The following is a 22047-nucleotide window of genomic DNA, read 5'->3' on the forward strand; positions in this document are numbered from 1 at the left end:
AAGATGAAAATGGTTCTTCTGGGTGTATTTGAAAGTAATAAGGTCACAGGTGAAAACATTTAGCTCTAGCTCTTATCTTTAGCTGATTTCCTTTACTCTGAATTACTCAACATTGAACCCTTCTCTCTCTGTCACCTCTGATTGACCTGCACTTGATTTACTTTGAATTTCTATTCACTAGAATCAGGTTAAAATATTGTTAATTTTTACAATCTTATACTGGAACATTGGCCTTAAAATTGCACCCACCAAAGCTGTCCAGCGCTGACCCCACTGTAAAGTGTGATATAGGGGTAGTGTGCTTGGTGGGGGGGGGATCTTTCACCAGGGTGAATTAGATAGTTAAGTGAGGATGTAACACTGGGTGACCACGAGAGAGCCAGAGGACTGTAGAGTGGGTGAAAATGAGTCCGTTTTCCAGAGGAGACAGAAAAGCAGGCTGCCCATGGTTTCAGAGTCAACTTTGCATCTGGACATTCAGCAAGTTGTATTAAGAATGTTAACCGGAGAAGCTCATAATGGTACTTGGGTGCTATCTATTACACCCTGCACTTTGAGAAACCCAAAACCACAATAAAACTGGATGGCCCTATCATGTAATTGTCTTGCTATCATGCAAAACTGGATGAATTCCCCAGTTCTTCTAATAAGTGTGTCAGTTATCTGACAAATGTATGGCCGGATGGCATCCTGGGTGATATATTACCCAGATTCCCCCTGTGGCATAAAACTTGAGTGCAGTTATCATTATCATAGCCACAGGCAGAGCTGTCCAGGCAGATGATCTTGGCTGTAGGTCTTCATGTATTAGCTAGCACGGCTCTTATTTATTGCCTCTTTAGTGAAGCACACTCTCCAAGTTCCCCTCCAAGTCACACATCTTCCTGACTCACCGTTCCTTCATCGTAGCTGGGTCAAAATGCTGGAACTCCCTACCTAACAGCATTGTGGGAACACCTTCAACACACAGAGCAGTTCAAGAAGAAGGCCCACCGCCACTTTCTCAGGGCCATTAGGGATAGGCAATAAATGCTGGCCAGAAATGCTGGCCTTGCCAGAATGAATAAAAAATCCAGCTCAATCTAGGTGCAAAGCAAAAATGCTTTAAAAGCTTCTCTGTAACTTCAGCAATCTCTCTTGAAAGTTTCTTCAGCCTGCAGGCTCCAAAGTAAGTTACTGCCGCTAGTCTCATCTGATGCTGGCAACAGGTACACCTCTTCTTTCATTCTAAGTTGCCCTTGGTGCATAAGTCATGGGTTTTGGAGACTCTTAACGCTGGTTATCGTCATTTACATATATTTAAATAACCCTCAGAATCATTGGCATGTACAATGCGAGTAGATCCCAGAAGCCAATGGAATCTGAACTACACCCGTTAGCGGGCAGAAAGCATTCAAAATGGCACCACCCCATATTGCCAGCTTGCAGCATCAAAGAATCACTGGAAATGGTGTTGAATTTTATTTATTATGTGACCTCTAAGCTGCTCATTGCTTCCTCCTCTGGTCAGAATGATCAAGAGCCTTAAAGTATAAATGCAAATGATACATAAGCCTGGAAATTACACTATGCCAGTAGTACAAATGTTTGCATGCAATTCCTTTGTTATTTTAAAAGTGATGTAAACCTTATTTATTTTAGTTGTAAAACTGTCCTTCTACTTGATCAGATTATCTCAGTCAGGATTGTTATGTAAGTAGATATTTAATATTACAAATATTTACATGCCTTATGATTTTTCCTAATTCATTTAAAAGTGTGGAAATTTCAACAATTAATATTATATATGATGATAAAATTGCTTAATTAAAGGTATGGAATGTTCACCAGGCTAGAAAAAAAAGTCAAATACGCATGACACTTATGACCAAATCCTTTACATTGCAGCAGCTTCTGATATGTAAATTTCACAGTGCAAATCCTGTGCAAACAGATACATGATGGGAGAGGCCAGACTCTCCTCCATCGTTATGTCGCAAATGATTCATCTCCATTCAAAGCAGCAATTACAGTAAAGGATCGGCAATCATTTTATCATGCAACTGTTCCAGTTTATACCAGAAGTGTGGGAACAGAGCCTGTAGAATAGAAATACATTTGTTAATTAATGAATGCAGCAGAAATTACTGTAGCACCATCTAACAGTATTTTCCTATGCCTTTCAGGGACGGTATAGATTGCCAACCATACTGTACAGGCAACCTCAGTAAGCTTAGTCTAATTGTAATGAGTTATTGTGTAGCCATTACCAGTAAAGGATTATGATGGAATGCTACTCAAGCAGAAAGTGATGCTTATGGAAAATAAAGGGTAGGAAGCTGCACAAAGCAGTAGAGTGATGCAGGTTTATGACTTCAGTTCCCCATACGGTAAGCTCCAGATATCATCAACACCATTGAGGGAGGCATCTAGCATATTTGAGATGGGAAAAGAAGAAAAAAATGGAGGAGAAATGTCCTACATCTCTTTACGATGCTTTTACACTTACCAGGTTTTTGTTCCTGTTTGGGAAGAGCAACCTACATGCACCATTTTACCCTGTTTAAATTTGGTGGCTGATGTCAATGTCCCTGGGTATACTGTGCTCCACTAAGTAACAGGGGCTCCAAAGCACAAACATGCATAAGCAGCTAGAACAAGTGGTATTAACCCAACAGCAAATTGATAAGCCCGCAATTTCCTGGGTCTTCACTGGTATTGGTTACCTGAAGGTCCTGTAGTTGTGTCCTATGAGCTGTGCCACTCATGTGGGGTTGGCCACACCCCTGTAATATTAAAGTGCTTCCAGTGGATGTTTAACAGAGCAATACTGGCGGAGGCTCGGGAACAGATTAGCACTTAATGGTGAATGGGAAAGCTTAAAAAGAAGAGAAAATTAGAAATTGGAAAAAGAGTTTAAAGTAAATGGCCAGGACATTTAATCACTGTCACATCATTTAAACCATTTCTGCACAACCTGAGCTTAGCTACAGAACCATTAAAGACTTTGTTTAGTTTTTTTTTAAATAAAGTTAATGAACCACAAAATACTTTTCTTATTGAACTTTGTGATGTGAACTGAAAATCTGATTGGAAATTAAATATATGTGCTCCATTCCAGTGAATGAGGCTCTTCTCTCTAATTTGGGGATCTTTTTCATCCCTGAAACATATACTTTATCTATAGACACTTTCTACAAGCAAGTGTCTTTTCCTTTATCTGTATGCATAAGGGTAGGCTTCCACTCTCCAGTAGAATACCCCTCCCAAATCTTATGCATCTCAAATATGGCACATGCATTTTCCTCTGCCTGCTGTGTTGTCTCCCAGTAGCATTTCTTTGCCCCTTTACTACATATCAGCTCTTGCACACTGTCATTTCCTTTGAGGTTAGAAGCTCTGTGCCCATCTGTCACCATTGACCAGAAAGGCTAATTAAGTAACAAAACACATAATTATACATTCTATTTGATTTAACTCTATAAAGAGCACAGATTATAAAATGTAATCTTATTGAGACAAATCACTGCTGGGATTATTAAAGAAGGCTTTAGCAGGAAGAAATTTATCAAACTACTGAAGTTATGAAAAACTTATTATGAACTGTAGCCTGGGGTTGAAGTTAATTCCTTCATTAGGGTGTGAGTCCCCTATTTGGAGCACTACATATATCTTGCTGTTAGCATTCGTATTTAATCATCGTTTGTATTTGAAAACCCATGTAATTTGAATAGTGAACACACATATGTGCCTATACATGTTCTTTTTTCATAGATTCATAGAAATTTACGGCACAGGAGGCCATTCGGCCCATCATGTCTGTGCCAGCCGACAAAGAGCTATTCAGCCTAATCTCACTTTCCAGCTCTTGGTCTGTAGCCCTGTAGGTTACGGCACTTCAAGTGCATATCCAAGTATTTTTTAAATGTGATGAGGGTCTCTGCCTCTACCACCCTTTCAGGCAGTGAGTTCCAGACCCCCACCACCCTCTGGGTTAAAAAAGTTCTCCTCAACTCCCCTCTAATCCTTCTACCAATACTTTACATTTTTGGTGAAAAGCAACATGTAAAATAACATGACAACTTTGCTTAAAGCACCGAAAAGGATCATTCAGTTAAAGTCAGACAGAAAAGCACAATCCACAACCCCATATTCTTATGATAGCAAAATACTGCGGATGTTGGAAATCCAAAACAACAACAGAAAATGCTGGAAAAACTCAGCAGGCCAGGCAACATCCGTGGAGAGAGAAAGAGAGTCAGCGTTTCAAGTCAAAACTCTTCATCAGAACTGAGAAAAAAAGGCAGGAAATTCAACAGATTAAAAGGCCAGTTTGGGGGCTGGGAAATGGGGGAGGGGATGAAAGAACAAAAGGGAAGTGAAGAGACATTAAGAGGTAATCAAGACGAGATGAGATGGTAATAGGACAGGTAAAAGAGACAAAAGATGGCTCTAGATGAAGTGTGAAATGCGCTGGCAGAATGAGAGATAGCTGCCATGGGGAGAGAGAAAAGGAAAAGGCACAAACCAAAGGTGTGGATAAAAAATATAATAGGGGCCAAGGTTATGTTCTGAAATTATTGAACTCGATATTGAGTCTGGAAGGCTGTAGTGCCTAATCGGAAGATGAGGTGCTGTTACCCATATTCTTACATTGTTGTAGTTACCTACATAACAATAGTTCTACGAGTTACTACCTGTGCTGCGAGAAAGTACAACCAATCAGGATTTTAGGTTTTCTAATCAACAGTTTCATCAACAAAAATCTTTTCCTTGTTCTCTACATTTCTTTTAAGCAGACTTCTTTGCTAGAATCCCCAGGATTTTCATCTGCAAGACTATGCCTCCAAGGCTAACCACCTACAGTTTTGTTGAAATTATTGCGCAGATGGTATGCAGTCAGACCTGTGAATACTGAGATTACGGTCATCTAGGATTTAATGTTCCTAAACTGGGGCATTTTTAATAACGAATTTTTTTTGCCTTGCAGCGCCTCAATCATGTAAACTTTTGTGGGCTGAGATAGCATTTGTTCAAACCACCCCCCCCCCCAAAGGTTAACGAGATTAAGAGTCATAAACAATATGTTCTTTTAAGAGTATTATACATTTGCTGCAAAACCACCTTTTCAGGTGTTCTGTGAATGAAAGCTTGCCTGACAGCAGAGTGGGTCAAAACACCATAGTACTGAACCATAAGACAAGGCCGGTTTGCTCCCTGGTCTGTACTGAGTTAACTGATCTAAACGAGGGACTAGTGCCAGACCCAGCATCTTAGATCTTAACAAGTACACTGTAGCATCATCCTCCCATCAAATAGTGGATAGCCCACTTAAAAAACTAAACTTAATGGAGATGAACTAGGACAATTTCATTAATCGTTCTATTCATTTTACTGTTTTGTTTTGAACAATTTTGAAGGAGTTTGCAAGAATTCTCATGAGTCAACTCAGTTACCCATCCTATTTCAAGATTCTACCTGTCATCATTCAGTAAGTACATAGGTCTTATTTTGGGTGTAACTGCAGGTAAAAGACACACTTCAGAAAATAGTGTTTAAACTTGCATATTCGTTTTCCAACCTGAAAACAATGAATGAAAATCACGAGTCAGAAGCTTGCTCTCCTGCTGGCACTGCCTGCAGTAATGTGGAAATGTAATTCCTGCCTCTGACATGGGGTCCTCTGAAACAGTGTAGGCAAAGAAATATTTAGAACAGAAATTAGAAGCACGATCCTTTCTGTGAACATCTGGATTATCAGTCTGAGTGTTCTGAATTTTTATACTTTGCCCATCCAGGACAGCACAAGTTATTACTAAAGGGTAGATTCCTCTCTGTGATGACATTTATGACTGTTTCTTCTGTTCAGTATTTCGAGTGAAAATGTAAAGGAATTCTTTTAGAACGTGTTTACCATTTTGCTCGAAATAGCAAAACAAAGGGATTCTTACTCCAAGATTCTTTCATGATATTTTAAGAAGTTGAGAAAACAAATAGTGATTTAACATTGACACCATGTTGAACTTACCAGGGAAAGTGTTGTCTGCAATAAAAAAAGGAACAGTGCCCTTGTTAGTATTATCAGCTACAGTGTTGCAATTACTTTAACTTGTAATCATGGTGCTGTATTAACCACACATTCTTCAGTAATTACCCATTGTTCCTATTTTACTGATTAAACTAATGGTTTGAAACAAGTTTTTGCTTTGGTTAAAGCTTCCTGTGACCTAGATTGGTGGAGGGGGTAGGTTGTCCCAAGCCAGTGAGCTCCTTTTGTCTGGGCAATGATTTTTTTAAGGTTCCTTTCACCGTTGCATATTTGTGCACAAAACCAGTTTCTACTTTGGTTCAGCTTCAGCACTTTATGCTGCGCAGCACTGGAAGAGTGGGAAAGGCTGCTCCCTGATTGGTGGATTTAGACCAATCAAGAAACAGTTTTTTTGCACCAATCAGAAATCAGCCTTTTACCAGTCCTCCAGCCCCTGCAAGGTAAATCGCTGAGGCTGAAGCGTCCTAGAAAAGGGGCATGGGGGCAAAGAGGGTGTGGGCTTAAATATTTATGTATCTCAGCCTTTGTGTATGAGAAGCCTTGTTTTACTTGTATGTGTGGGAGTCCCTTTTTATTTGTCTGTGGGGGTTTGAATTTTATATATGGTGGGGTTGTACTTTTGGTGTGCAAGGGCTCGCATTTCTGAATAATCATACTGGTTTTGGCACTCATAGGTTCCAGATACACATGTCAAAAACATGTGTCAAAACCAAACTCCAAATGGTTTTGCATCCTTGCCCTAGGAAAAACAATTGAGTTTGGTACTGTTTCTATTACCTGCAGTACATTTAATAAATTAATGATAAACTGTACTACCTAGGAGAAGGTTTATTTCTAGACAAGTGTGAAGTGTTTAGCTACAACCCACCTATGCAGGTGAGTGAAGATTTATGCTATGTTTTCCCAAAGCCAGCTTATTCTCAGTGGCAAATGAGATGGTGTTTCTATCATGCAGGTGCCACAACCCACCTAAATTGATGGGTTTTGCCGATGTCTCCACTGTTACCAGAGGCAAAAACCACCATCTTTTCTGGTGACAAGCTGAGTGATTCAGCTCACCTGTACAGGGCAACAATGCAGGTTTATTTACTTTGCTGACTTACATGTACCTTACCCAGCCACTGGGGAAAAGGCATGGAGGTCAAAAAATAAACTTGCATGTGCAGTTGTTTTAGGTGCAGTTCCAGTGTTATAAAAAATTTACCACATAAAGTTTGTTCTCACACAGTTATCTTCCAAACGCAATCTGAAAATCAGCACACTGGACCCGGTTTCTCCATTAGAACATAAGAATTAGGAGCAGGAGTAGGCCACACGGCCCCTTGAGTCATTCAATAAGATCATGACTGATGTTCGACTCCACTTTCCCGCCTGATCTCCATATCCCTTGAGTCCCCTAGAGTCCAAAACCAGGGGTCACAGTCTAAGGATAAGGGGTAAGCCATTTAGGACAGAGATGAGGAGGAATTTCTTCACCCAGAGAGTGGTGAACCTGTGGAATTCTCTACCACAGAAGGCAGTAGAGGCCAATTCATTAAATATATTCAAGAAGGAGTTGGATATATTTCTTAAGGCTAAAGGGATCAAGGGATATGGGGAGAAGGCAGGGACAGCCTCCTGCTCCTATCTTCTATGTTTCTATGAGTCCAAAAATCTGTCTATCTCAGCCTTGAATATACTCGATGATTCAGCATTCATAGCCCTTTGGGGTAGAGAATTCCAAAGATTCACAACTTTGGGGTAGAGAATTCCAAAGATTCACAATCCTCTGAGTTTAGAAATTCTTCCTCATCTCATTATTAAATGGCCGAACCCTTATTCTGACACTATGCCCACTAGCTCTAGACTCTTCAGCCAGGGGAAACAACCTCTCAGCATCTACCCTGTCAATCCCCCTCAGAATCTTGTGTGTTACAATGAGATCACTTCTCTTTCTTCTAAACTCCAGAGAGTTTAGGCCCATTCTACTCAATCTCTCCTCACAGGACAACCCTCTCATCCCAGGAATCAATCTAGTGAACCTTTGTTGCACCATCTCTAAGGCAAGTATGTCCTTCCTCAGATCAGGAGACCAAAACTGAGCACAGTACTCCAGGGCCTAGAAATTGAGTGGGGTTAGCACCCATTTTGAGGCGCTAGAGGGCCTAGCGCCGCAAGTACAGCCGATTGAGAAATTCACTTGGGCGCTGCCATCGGCGTTAGCCGGTTGCGCTGCGCCGGCACCGATGACGTCATCGGTGTGCGCAGCGTCCCGGTTGCCGTGGCAACGCGCCCGAACGCCGAAATTGAGTTGCGGCCGCCTCGCCCGTGGCAGCCGCAACCAACAATTTTTCAAAAGTTCGCTACGGGTCTTAGCACCGGCGCATTAAGGTCGCGCGGCGGCCGGCCGCTTTCCCGGCGGCCGCCTGCCCGCACCTCCCTCCCCGGACTCCTCCAACACCCCCCCGCGGCACAGATGCGTGTGGGCCGCGAGCCCGGCACTTCTCCGAGGTGCCGGGCTCATTTTTCTCCACAGATCAACGGCCAGCGGTCGGGTGCAGGCAGCTCCTCCTTAACGGAAGGAGGAGGCCTGCACTTCCCCAGCCTGCCGCACCGCATCGGGTGCCGCAGCGGCGGATTAGCGCCGCAATGCGGCAGTCAGCGCCCATTGCGAGGTGCTGACACCCTCCAGTAGCGCCGGCAGCCGTCTGGGCGCGGCGCTACTGAATTTTTGGCGCGCGCAGGGGGACTTAGCGCCGGCGCTAAATTTCCGGCGCTAAAGCCCTGGCGTGGCGCCAACTCAATTTCTAGGCCCAGGTGTGGTCTCAACAAAGTCCTGTACAATTGCAGCAAGACTTTCTTACTCTTGTACTTCAACCCCCTTGCAATAAAGGCCAACATGCCATATTTGCCTTCCTAATTGCTTGCTGTACCTGCATGGTCACTCTCTGTGTTTCCTGTACAAGGGCACCTAAATCTCTCTGAACACCAACATTTAATAGTTTCTCACCATTTAAAAAATATTCTGTTTTTCTATTCTTCCTATCAAAGTAAATAACCTCATATTTCCCCACATTATACTCCATTTTCCACCTGATTGCACACTCATTTAACCTGTCTATATCCCTTTGCAGGCTTTTTGTGTCCTCCTCACAGCTTACTTTCCCGCCTAGCTTTGTATCATCAGCAAACTTGGATACATTACACTCAGTTCCTTCATCTAAATCATTAATATAAATTGTAAATAGCTGAGACCCAAGCACTGATCCTTGCAGCACTCCACTAGTTACAGCCTGCCAACCTGAAAATGACAATGTTTCCTGCACATTTAGAATTACACAGTCTGTACACAAAAATATATATTCATCACATTGCTAGCAAATCATAGTTTCAAACTTTTTTGTTACCTCTAAGAGAAAAAGTAAATATTGTGCCCCTAAAATGTGATCCTCATGGGATGGAGACTTCAGGCAGAGAGGCAAAGCACGGCTCCGCCATCAAAGGGTGGAGTGGCTCATATCCTTGCAGGTAGTGGCGGACCACCCTGGATATGCAAATGACTCCATCCTCAAGATATGGAATGGGGTCTCCGGCTTTGGGTCAGGGTGGGCGGGGGTTCCATTCTGCCACATTTATGCCAGCGGAGCGAGGGTGTAGACATTTCCAGGCCTGTATGTATAGATCATAAAACCCATTCAACTAAAATAATGAGGTATGTACTGAAAAGTGTTTGGAATTTGTAATTGTTTGAACATCATCTTAACATCTGAATGAAAATTAGATTTAAAGCATTATCTTTCCTGTATATTAGAAGTGCATCAATATAGACACATGCACTTAAGAACATAAATTGGTATAGTTCTGATTTCTGGCCGAAGTGTGGGATTCAAGGTGTTGAGGTCTTGTAGTCATTCCTAACACTCCTTTCCACTTGTTCTTGTTTTTAGGTAGCACTAGAGTAAACCTGGTGAAGATCCCATCGACTGCTTCCAGCCCTCGTGACACTGCATTGGCGGCAGTGATATGCAGTGCTTTGGCCATGGTTCTGCTGGCTCTCCTCATCCTGTGCATCATCTACTGCAAGAAGCAGTTTATGGAGAAAAAACCCAGTTGTAAGTTTGTGTTAGGACAATGTTTCTGACCTCCTGAAATGGCTCAATGGATAAATGCATTGCCTAGTGTGGAATGGAGCTGTACAGACCAAGAAAGGTTTAATCCATGTCTGTGATGAGCTAACTGGTCTTGGCTAAGGTGAGGAAGGGTGATAAAATCGGTAAAAGCATCCTTGTGCCAGAGAGGGGGGAAAAGTACAGCCACTTTTGATTGATATCCAGTGACTCCCACTGGGAACTGTGTATGAATGGATTGAGAACCGGATTGAACTGAGTAACATATCGTTACAGTCAAATAGAACTGTGAACACTTACTGTTTTGGCTCTCCCATGAAGAATGGGCAGTTGTGTGAGGGACCAGTGGATTGACTCCTAGTGCCAATGTAACTGCACCCTGGATGAGTCATCACCTGCAGGAAAGGAAGGGGAAAAAATTAGAAACTGCTCACCAGCTTATAAATTGCCTCCACTTTTTATCAAATCAGGTGAAACCTCCCAATCTATCTATGTGCATATAAAGTATAGTTGCGAATACCGCAGAATTCATATGCACAAAGACGATAGCAAGTGCTTTCCAAAGGCTCAATTTGATACTGCTGCAGCTGGCCTGCTGTAATTCCAGTCCTGCTATCTCAGCTGTTTAGGTTGTAATGTTAATGCACCTGACTCAGTGATCTAAGTAAATGCTGCTACCAAAAGGCACCACCAACAACCACAACTTGCCTACCTTATGTAAGATTAGTTTGGTCAGCTGTTGGCCATGTAGTGATTTTTTTAGTAGCCGACATTGTGAAGTCAGACTCCTTACGAAGCAATATTGAAGCTGGAGCTGCGAAGAGGCTTACTAATGTACTTTCTCCTGTACAGACAGACCAAAAAAGGGACAACAATAGGGAATAAGTTGGGCATCTGTTGAGCTTATTCCTGTCCATACGGTCCTCAGGGTTCAAATAATGTCATTATGACTGTAGTACATTAGTGTAGTTAAATCATCTCATAATGGGAGTGTGCCTTGAATGAGTTACGGGGGATATTCTTTTTTTCTCGGTCTCTCGTTTAACCAAACACAGTTAACAGTGCTGCTCCCAATAGGCAGAAAAATGGAACAACTTTCTATTGCATAAGCAGCATCTGCAATTGGATTCGAAGCTGCCCATAAATAGCCACAAAGATCAAGCACAAGGATACAGACCACCCATAGACAGCAGTTTTATTATACCTACACAAACATGTTGTGTATTTTAAAGATTGATCTGGGAGACAGATGACCCGTCTAACACAGTGATTGGGTCCAGGCCTGGCTGAGAAGACTCCTAAAACTTAAAAAAAATGTTCTTCATGAAGAAGGAATGTTTTCAATTAGATTATATTAAGACTGTCTCTATGTCTGAACAAAAACCCCAGAGAAGTGACCAACCCCATTAGATCAACCATGTGCAGTAGTCTGATGCAATATGGCATTGATGTGCAGAAAGATCCACTAACTGCTTTTATTTAGAATGAGGATTGATTTTTAAATTAATTAAAACTTACGAGTGTAGAAAGTTCTTAAAATGTTGGTTGCGGAACTGGTTGTGCCTATTTAAATCATTTTTAACTTTCTTCACAAATAATGTTTGTGGTCTCATTTGGAGTAACTCAGGGTTGGATTAACACAACTTGGCTAGAATGTTCTTGGTAGTGTCCTTTGCACAAAGTCCTGGTTCTTCTCCAATATTAATGTTCATTACAGCATCACAGTGTATGCGTTGAAAACATACAAAACCTCACAAGTCTCACTTCTAGGGCTGGATTTTGCCAAGCCCGAGGAGGCGGGTTTAGAGGCGTGCGAGTTGTTAAAATTGCAAAAAATGGCGGGTGGATCCGATCTTGCCTCCAGCCCGCCTTTGAGCAATTTTCCCATAATCGGGGGTTTCAGACCCTGTTTCCATCCCACCTCCAAGAGGCGGGATAGGCCCTTCAGGCCCTTAAGAACCAGTTAAGTGCCTCTATAATCGCATTTTGAGAGGCCTTTCTGAATTTAACACATTTCCCCCATGCTGCACGTCTCCTCTGGAACACGCCAGTTAATCCTGGCGGCCTCACAAGTGGACTGCTTACTAACAGCTGCAGCTCCACCATTAAAAAGGAGGTTTCAGCAATCATCATTTGCAGGTGGCAGAACTTTGTTGTCTCAGGTCTGGGGGAACTTTTAGCAGGCCTACTCATTATTGTGGAAGTTTGGAGCCTGACTCCCATTCCCAGTGTGACCTCCTGGAAAACCCCTCTCCCCACCTTGACTGAGCGCTTCCTCAACTGAGGTATATAGCAGAAGAATGGGAACCATTTATTTCCTTTCCTCCTGGACATCAGATTTGGATGAAGACCAGCCGTGGCAGCAGCAGAACCCTGAACAACAGCAGCACCAACAGCAGGAGCAACAACAGGAGCGCCAAGCTGCTGCTCACCCACCTGAAGCTGCACAGGCCAGAAGGCGCCAGCGCATGGAAGCACGTTGCCGCAGGAGATACCCCCAAAACAGGGTTTACAGACAGAGGATGAGCTACCTCAACATGACTGAGCGGCAGTGCCAAAGGAGGCTGAGACTTTCGCGAGAGGTAGTGGGTGACATCTGCGCAATGCTGCAGCAAGACCTGGAGCCCAGAGGAGCTGGTGGACACTCCTTACCAGTGGCCGTCAAAGTCACCACCGTACTCAACTTTTTTGCTTCAGGCTCATGCCATGGATCAACAGCAGACATCAGCGGCATCTCCCAGGCGGCTGCACACACTTGCATCACGCAGGTAACCGATGCCCTCTTTCAAACGCTCATAATTACATCAATTTCTCCAAGGATCAAGCAAGTGTAACCGCACATGCGGTTGGGTTTGCGAATCTGGCAGGCTTTCCAAGGGTGCAGGGCATTGTTGTCTGCACACATGTAGCCCTTAAGGCACCCCATCACAATCCAGGTATTTTTGTCAACCGCAAGAGTTTCCACTCCCTCAATGTGCAGCTGGTGTGTGACCACAAGAAGGAAATTTTGCATGTTTGCACCAAGTACCCTGGCAGTTGCCATGACTCCTTCATCCTAACCCAGTCTAGTGTGCCTCCGCTCTTCAGTCCACCCAACCAACTTTTCGGAGGGCTATTTGGAGACCAGGGCTATCCCCTGAAGATGTGGCTAATGACGCCATTGAAGAGCCCATCCAACGAAACTGAGGAGCACTGCAACTCCAGCCACATTGCCACCAGATCCATAATCGAGCAAACCATCAATTTGCTGAAGATGCGATTCAGATGCCTTGATAGATCAGGTGGAGCCCTGCAGTACTCAGTAGCCAGGGTCTCCAGAATCGTCGTGGCCTGCTGTGCACCTCACAACATGGCACAGCATCGTGGCTTGCAGCTGGCTGAGGTACAAGTGGCTGATCGCATAGCCTCCTCAGATGAGGAGGAGGAGAGCAACAACGAACAGCTTGCGGAGGCACATCAACCAGCAACAGCACGCGAGCACATTGCTGCCCAGGATGCAAAGGATGCACTCATCTTGGCCAGATTTCTTTAGCCTGCCCAATCAAACACTTTTGCCTCGCACCTTCTTACCAGAGCATCGACAATGGACAAGAACCTGTGGATTCCTATCACTCTGACCACCATACTGACAATTGCAAGTCGCCCTAAGCTTTCAATGTGGAAGTCCCATTTGCGAAATGACAAGGCCACAACTTAAACAGTTTGCCATCAATTTTTTTTATCATCACAATTCACAGATGGCTTTTCAAAACACAACAGAACACCCAAGTGATTACCCTTGTGACTACTTGTGCATTATCTTCCTCTTACGCATGCTCCTACATAGTGCTTCCCCTTCAGCAGATGGGGAGGCCACTTGCTCACTTCCTTGCTGCTCCTGCCTCGACACCTTTGGCGGGCGTTCTCTGCGGTTGCGAGCCTATGAGGGCTGTGCAACAGTCTGCTGCTCCTGCGGCTGTGCAAGGGCTGAGATGCCCATCTCAGTTGGGTGAGGACTCTGGTGGGGCTCTGACCGAGGGCTCTGCAGTGGCGTGGTCGTGTGAGCGCTTGGAGAGGAGCCCCCACTTCCTTGTTCTCTGCCACCAACATCCCTCTCATGAGCCAGCCCCACTTCAGAGCTAGCAAATGGCTTGATAGCACCTTGCTGCACTTCAGGGGGGCCATGAGGACCCGTTTCTGCACTGGAAGTCCTACTCCAGAGGACTTCCATGAAGGTCTGGTTTCTCTGCTCAATAGCTGACCATCGCTCCTCAAGAGATGTCAGTCTATTATGAACAATGACCGTGTTTTCAAGACCCTGGTGACTAAGCTCCTCCATGGCCATAGCCATCCCCTCCTCTACCATAGCCATCCTCTCCTGTATGGTAGCCAGCCTTACCACGGAGGCAGCCATCCTTTCCAGGGAGGTTGCCATCTTTTCCTTGGTGATGCGTTCATGCTCCAATGCCTCCACAAAGGCTCTGTTCATGTTAGCGATGGACTCCTCCATTCGCTCAACACGCGCAGCGACCCTGGAGACAAAACCTGCCAGAGACTCCTGCACCTGTTCCTGGAGTTCCAGCTCTGCTCTCCTGGATGGACCCAGAGGTAGATGGTCGACATGCAGCGGAGCCGAGCTGGGAGAGTCCTGCGCCCTCCTACGAGCACTCTCCACTGCTGTCCCTGTCTCCACCATCTGCTGATGCTCACTTGTGAGCTATGATACACCAGGTGACAACACTACTCTATCTCGCGAAGGTCCCACCGAGGTGTGAGTGTCTGCGCTGGTGCTGGGTGTGTTTAATTCTGTTGACGCTGCGCCCTCAGAGGTTGCAGCTTCCTCTGAGGAGTCTTCTGGCTCAGGCTGTTCCTCCTGGACAGTGGGGAGGGGGGCTGTCGATGGTCCTGTGGGGGAGTAAAGGAAAGAGTTAGACATGTGAGATAAACGTTGCATGAACATTGAAGCATCATAATCCATATCAGTCACTCATGCAATGTCAACGAGAGAGATGCAAAACTATTCTGTCACCAGCTTGCTGTGATGCGCCCGTCTGTCCGCCCCCCACTTGCACATCCTCCTCGACTCCCACGATCTCCAGGGCTGCCTCCTCTGCAAAGGTGAGCTGGGCTATTGAGGGTGGCCCTCCTCCTGTCCTCGCCCTCTCCCTCTTATTGTGGGCTCTCTTTTCCTGCAATGAGGGACACAAGCGGAGTTTGAGTGACAATGAAGGAGTGAGTAGAGAATCCATTGTGTGAGGGCTGCATAGTCGAATAGTTAAGTGAATGTGAACATACAGAGAGAGGGAATGGGTAAGGGTGCAGGGATGTAAGGTTGAAGTGGGATGTGGAGGAGGAAGTTGACTAAGCAGAGTGCTGGTGATGAGAGGCGATGGGGATCAGATTGAGGGTCATGGGGATGGAATACTCACTTTTCCTGTGTGGAAAAGGTCATGAAGCCTCTTTCTGCACTGCAGCCAGGTTCTGCTGCACATTGAAATCGCATTCGCCTCCTGTGCCACTTGCAGCCACACAGGTTTGGTCTGTTGTGGAGGCTTTTTCCTCCCTGAGGAAGGAAAGAGCACTTCCTTGTTTGCTCTTGCTCCCTCCACCAGAGCTTGGAGGGAGGCCTCATCGAATCTGGGTGCACACTTTGGTCTGGTGCTGGACATAGTTGCAGTAGGAATCCCTCAGAAGTATGTTGATAAAGTTGTACGGCTGAAAAAGAACCAAGGCTGCTTGCAGGCCTTAAATCCAGCTGCATAGATGACGTCATCGGAGGCGAGTTTCAGTATCAAAATACTCATTGGGCCAGGGGCTCCCACACGCTGGAAATCAAGGGCCCAATTAGGGCAAAATCGCTCAATTGTCCCGCCTCACATCGGAGGCGGGGTCCTGACACGCCGACCACCTGACATGCCCCCAGCCCACCCCCAATGACAAAATCCGGCCCCTAGTGTCAGTGTTTGGGTTTGTGGAAAAATTGGTAACCACTGGTATGCTACATTGTTTTTTTAAAGGAAAGACTAAATCAGCTCTATTCATGTTATTGGGTTTGTAGTCTGGGTCACTGTTTCTCTCAAAATACTGCTTCTGTTGGTCAGACCTTAGAAAAACTGGGTATTTGAAAAACTATAGTGGCCACAGTCAACAAATCAATGACAACAAAAGACACATGGGGCCAGAAATTCAGTGGGCTTTGCGCCCAGTTACCGCCCAAAGAGGGCTTCTGCACAAGTGTAAGAGGGTGCGCTGATATTCAGCGCTGCGGTAATGGCGGCGGTAGCCGGTAGCGCTGCGCCGACACCGATGACGTCATCGGTGTGCGCAGTGCCCCGGTTCCGCCCCGCTTCCGGCCCAAACCCCATATTTAGTTGCGGCCGCCTCTTCTGCAGCGGCCGCAAACAGCGATTGAAAAACGGGGCCGTACTGCTGCGCTACTGGGGCGCTTTAAGGTGGAGGTGCGGCCGGCCGCTTTTTCGGCGGCCACCTGCCCGCACCTCCTTCCCCGGCCTCCTCCACCCCCCCCGCGGCATTGCCGGCTGCTTTCCGCGAGCCCGGCACTTCTGCTTGGTGCCGGGCTCATTTGCCGGCACAATCCAGCGGCGATCTCGCTGTTGCAGTCACCTCCACCTTAAGAGAAGGAGGAGGCCTGCAGTACCGCAGCCTGCTGCACCGCATCGGGTGGCGCAGCGGCACTTAGAGCGCTGAAATTCAGTTTCAGCGCCCCAAGCGGGGGCGGGCACACCCTGGAATAGCGGCCGGTTCCGACTTGGGGCGGTAAAGCCGAATATCTGACGGGCGCACCTGGCTCTGCGCGCAGCGCTAACTTTTGGGCGTTAGCCTGCTGGCGGGCCTTAACTGAATTTCTAGGCCATGGGCCCTAAAGGGAGAGTATAGAGTCATAAGCCCCAATTTTCTGCCAGCCGTCGGGCGGGTTTTCAGGCGGGCGGGGACCGAAATAGGATATCGCGACCACCCCCCCACCCCCACCCCCGCCTGATTCTCCGCCCCGTCTGACTTTCGGACCACCGTTTCTCCACGAGCCCATTCAGTCCCGCCCGCCGCTGGCGGGACTGACCGTCGGGACCCTAATCATCAATTATTGGCATATTTGGAGCCTCACACACTTCTCCAATGTGATCTCCTGGGAAGCCCCTCTCGCCACCCTCACTCAGCACTTCCTCAGCGGAGGCATCTACGAGAAGCATGGGATGCCTTTTTTTCCCTTCCCTTCTTGCCATTAAAGGATCTCCAGCAGCAGAGGCGGCAGCAGCAGAACCAGGAACAGCAGGATCAGCAACAGGAGCACCAGGCTGCTGCTCACTCACCTGAAGCTGCACAGGCCAGAAGGGGCCAGCGCTTGGAAGCGGCTTGAGAGCACCTTGCTGCACTTTAGGCGGCCATGGGGACCCGTATCTGCACTGGCAGTCCTACTCAGAAGGACTTCCATGAAAGTCTGGTTTCTCTGTTCAATAGATGGCCAACGCTCCTCAAGAGATGTCATTCTCTTATGAGCACTCACCATGTTTTCCGTACCCTGGCGACTTATCTCCTCCATGGAGGTTGCCAACCTTTCCATGGTGATGCATTCATGCGCCAAGACTCCACAAAGGCTCTGCTCATGGTCGCTATGGACTCCTCCATTCACTCCACACTCGCAGCGACCCTGGAGACAAAACCTGCCAGAGACTCCTGCATCTGTGCATGGAGATCCATCACCTCTTCTCTTGCAGATGGACCCAGAGGCAGAGGGTCGACATGCAGCGCAGCTGAGCTGAGCTGGCAGAGCCCTGCGCCCTCCGATGAGGACTCTCCACTGCTGTCCCTGTCTCCAGAATCTGCTGAGGCTCACTTGTGAGCTGTGAAACACCATGTGACAACACTACTCTATGTCCCGAAGGTCCCCCCCGAGGTGTGAGTGTCTGCGCTGGTGCTGGGTGCGCTTAGACGCTGCGCCCTCAGAGGTTGGAGCTTCCTCTAAGGAGTCTGGCTGCACAGCCTCTTCCTCCTCCACAGTGGGGACGGGGGCTCTGGATGGTCCTGTGGGGGAGCAGAGGAAGGAGTTAGAGATGTGATGCCAAGGTTACATGCACATTCGAGTTGACATCTGCTGACACCTGCATCCATGCAGCCTTGGTCTCAGTGGGAGGCCTCTTCCTGCCTGACCTAGGGAAGAGGACCTCCCTGTGGGCCCTAGCCCCATCCAATAATGCCTGCAGTGAAGCTTCGTCGAATTTGGAGGCAGCTCGGGGTCTGGCACTGGCCACAGCTGCTGCAGGCTCCTCTGCCATCCTGTATTGGTTCATTTGGAAGCCAACAGAGGAAGCAATGCTTGCTGTGGACCTTGAAAGCACCACGAATGATGACATCATACTGTGGGGCTTCCTGACTGGAAATGGACAATTAGCAAGGCTGCCCACACGCTGGAAATTAATTGGCCACTTGAGGGAAAATTGCGTACAGCTGGCTGACCCATTTTTTTGTGTGTCAGAACCCCACATTTGGGGAATCCGACCATTTCCCACACAATCCACAAAATCGGGCCCATAGTCATAGAGTCATGGGGCTGAATTTTGTCAATGGGGACGTGATGGAGGCGGGACTCCCACTTTTTGGACTGTTGTCCCGCCTCCACCAATTTGTGGCCAACCCACGCGATTCTCCCTTGATTGACCTTGTTGAGCCCGCCCAGTGGGCTCAGCAGGCCAATTAAGGGACACCCGGTTACAGGTGACGTCAGGGATTGACATTTCATCTGTCAAGAGCTTTTGACAGATGAAATATCAGCGTTTGACGGCTCTGTGAAGCTGTCAAACACTGACAATCTGACTTCTACAGACTCAGTTAGAAATCTCTCCAGAACAGAAAGCAGAATGCTGCAACTTTTGACAGATCGAAGCCATTCTGCTTTCTGTGCTGGTGAGATGAGGGACTCCCGAGACCAGAAGGAAGGAAGCCTGCATTAGAAAGTAAAGGTAAGTAAAACTTATTTAAACACACCAAACACACTTACTTCTGCACTCATGCACCCATCACTCACCTGAACACCGGACATCTCGAACCCTCCAAGCCCTTCAGCCCGACGGTCCGCCTTGCTAACTTGGCGTGGTTTGGAGCCGTCGGGCAGCCCACACTTCAGGGCTAAAAATAGGGATTAGGCCAAAAACTGCATGTTAACAGGCAGTTAATTGGCACTAATCCCTTTCCCGCCTCAGGGAGGCGGCTCCCAGCACAGGTCGGGTACCCGCCTCCTGGGAAACGGGCATGGAGGCGGGTTGGGGGCGGGAAGGGTTCGTGCCCCCTGATTCTGCAATTTTCCACCCACTCCTGCATCCAAACCCGCCTCCACGGGGGCTTCAAAATTCGAGCCCATAGAGTTATGCAGCACAGAAAGAGGCCCTTCGGCCCATCGTGACTGTGCCGGCCATCAAGCCCTGTCTATTTTAATCCCATTTTCCAGCACTTGGTCCGTAGCCTTGTATGCTATGACGTTTCAAGTGCTCATCGAAATGCTTCTTGAATGTTGTGAGGGTTCCTGCCTCTACCACCCTTTCAGGCAGTGAGTTCCAGATTCCAACCACCCTCTGGGTGAAAAAGTTCTTCCTCAAATCCCCTCTAAACCTCCTGCCCCTTATCTTGAATCTATGCCCCCTTGTTATTGACCCCTCTACTAAGGGAAAAAGTTCCATTCTATCTACCCTATCTATGCCCCATATAATTTTGTACACCTCAATCAGGTCCCCCCTCAGCCTTCTCTGCTCCAAGGAAAACAACCCCAGCCTGTCCAGTCTTTCTTCATAGCTGAAGCGCTCCAGCCCAGGTAACATCCTGGTGAATCTCCTCTGCACCCTCTCCAAAGCAATCACATCCTTCCTATAGTGTGGCGACCAGAACTGCACACAGTATTCCAGCTGTGGCCTAACCAGCGTTTTGTACAGCTCCACCATAACCTCCCTGCTCTTATATTCTATGCCTCGGCTAATGAAGGCAAGTATCCCATATGCCTTTTTAACCACCTTATCCACCTGTTCTGCTGCCTTCAGGGATCTATGTACATGCACACCGAGGTCCCTCTGATCCTCTGTCTTTCCTAGGGTCTTACCATTCATTGTGTATTCCCTTGCCTTGTTAGTCCCTCCAAAATGCATCACCTCACACTTTTCAGGGTTAAATTCCATTTGCCACTGTTCCGCCCATCTGACCAACCCATCTATATCGTCCTGCAGACTGAGGCTACCCTCCTCACTATTTACCACCCCACCAATTTTCGTGTCATCTGCGAACTTACTGATCATACCTTTCACATTCACATCCAAATCATTAATGTAGACCACAAACAGCAAGGGACCCAGCACCAATCCTTGCGGTACCCCACTGGACACAGGCTTCTAGTCACAAAAACAACCTTCGACCATCACCCTCTGCCTTTTGCCACTAAGCCAGTTTTGGATCCAATGTGCCAAGTCACCCTAGATCCCATGGGCTCTTACCTTCTTGACCAGTCTCCTATGCGGGACTTTATCGAAAGCCTTACTGAAATCCATGTATACCACATCCGCTGCACTACCCTCATCCACACACCTAGTCACCCCCTCAAAAAATGTAATCAAATTAGTCAGACATGATCTTCCCTTGACAAAGCCATGCTGACTATCCCTGATTAATCCTTGCCTCTCCAAGTGGAGACTAATTCTGTCCCTCAGAATTTTTTCCAATAATTTCCCTACCACTGATGTTAGGCTCACTGGCCTGTAATTCCCTGGTTTATCCCTACTACCCTTCTTGAATAATGGTACTACGTTAGCTGTTCTCCAGTCCTCTGGCACATCCCCTGTGGCCAGAGAGGTTCTGAAAATTTGTGTCAGAGCCCCTGCAATCTCCTCCTTTGCCTCACACAGCAGCCTGGGATACATCTCGTCCGGGCCTGGGGATTTATCCACTTTTAAGCCTGCTAAAACCGCTAGTACCTCCTCCCTCTCGATGCTAATATGTTCAAGTATATCACAGTCCCCCTGCCCGATTTCTATGTCTACATCGTCCTCCTCCATAGTGAACACAGATGCAAAAAATTCATTTAAAACCCCACCTACATCTTCTGGCTCCACACACAGATTGTCACTTTGGTCCCTAATGGGCCCTACTCTTTCCCTAGTTATCCTCTTGCCCTTAATATACTTATAAAACACCTTAGGATTTTCCTTTATTTTGCTCGCCAGTGTTATTTCATGGCCCCTCCTCGTTCTCCTAATTTCTTTTTTAAGTATCCCCCTGCACTTTTTATACTCCTCTAGGGCTTCCTCTGTCTTTAGTCCTTTCCTCTGTCTTTAGTCCTTTGTATCTGCCAAATGCCCCCCTTTTTTTCCCTAATACATTCTCGTATATCCCTTGACATCCAAGGTTCCCTGGGCTTGTTAGTCCCACCCTTGACCTTTACGGGAACATGTTGCCATTGTACTCTCTCAATTTACTTTCTGAAAGACTCCCATTGCTCCGATGTGGATTTTCCTACAAGTAGCTGATCCCAGTCCACTTTGGCCAGATCCTGCCTTATCATATTAAAATCGGCCTTCCCCCAATTTAGAATCTTTATTTCCGGTCCATCTCTGTCCTTTTCCATGACTACCTTAAATCTCACCGAATTATGGTCACTGTCACCAAAGTGCTCACCTACTAACACTTCTACCACTTGCCCGGCCACATTCCCTAGAATTAGGTCCAGTACCGCCCCCTCTCTTGTAGGACTTTCTACATGCTGGCTCAAAAAGCTCTCCTGGATGCACTTTAAGAATTCCGCACCCTCTAAGCCTTTCACACTCTGACTATCCCAGTTAATATTGGGGAAGTTGAAATCCCCCACTATTATTACCCTATTATTTCTACACTTCTCTGAGATTTGCCTACATATCTGTTCCTCTATCTCCCCCTGACTGTTTG

The 22047-nt window shown here is 46.7% G+C and overlaps 1 protein-coding gene and 1 long non-coding RNA gene across 9 annotated transcripts in view; one reads left to right on the top strand and one right to left on the bottom strand.

Annotated features, from left to right (window-relative positions):
- LOC147111867 (tumor necrosis factor receptor superfamily member 19-like) overlaps positions 1 to 22047 on the top strand; it is a 98312-nt gene that overhangs the window by 62517 nt on the left and 13748 nt on the right. For all 6 annotated transcript variants that reach the window (XM_085999197.1, XM_085999199.1, XM_085999201.1 and 3 more), the window contains one exon: positions 9955 to 10119. In XM_085999197.1, the coding sequence (XP_085855323.1) occupies positions 9955 to 10119 (165 nt within the window). The remainder of the gene's footprint in view (positions 1 to 9954; positions 10120 to 22047) is intronic.
- Positions 1686 to 22047, bottom strand: part of LOC147111868 (uncharacterized) — a 45566-nt gene continuing 25204 nt past the window's right edge. For all 3 annotated transcript variants that reach the window (XR_015079758.1, XR_015079757.1, XR_015079759.1), the window contains exons 2-4: positions 10435 to 10529; positions 2706 to 2857; positions 1686 to 2078 (exon numbers count right to left, since the gene is read on the bottom strand). This is a non-coding gene — a long non-coding RNA (uncharacterized LOC147111868). The remainder of the gene's footprint in view (positions 2079 to 2705; positions 2858 to 10434; positions 10530 to 22047) is intronic.

Source organism: Somniosus microcephalus, chromosome 10 (genome assembly GCF_052327205.1).
Source record: "Somniosus microcephalus isolate GS21.2 chromosome 10, FLI_Smic_1.0, whole genome shotgun sequence".
NCBI lineage: Eukaryota > Metazoa > Chordata > Chondrichthyes > Squaliformes > Somniosidae > Somniosus > Somniosus microcephalus.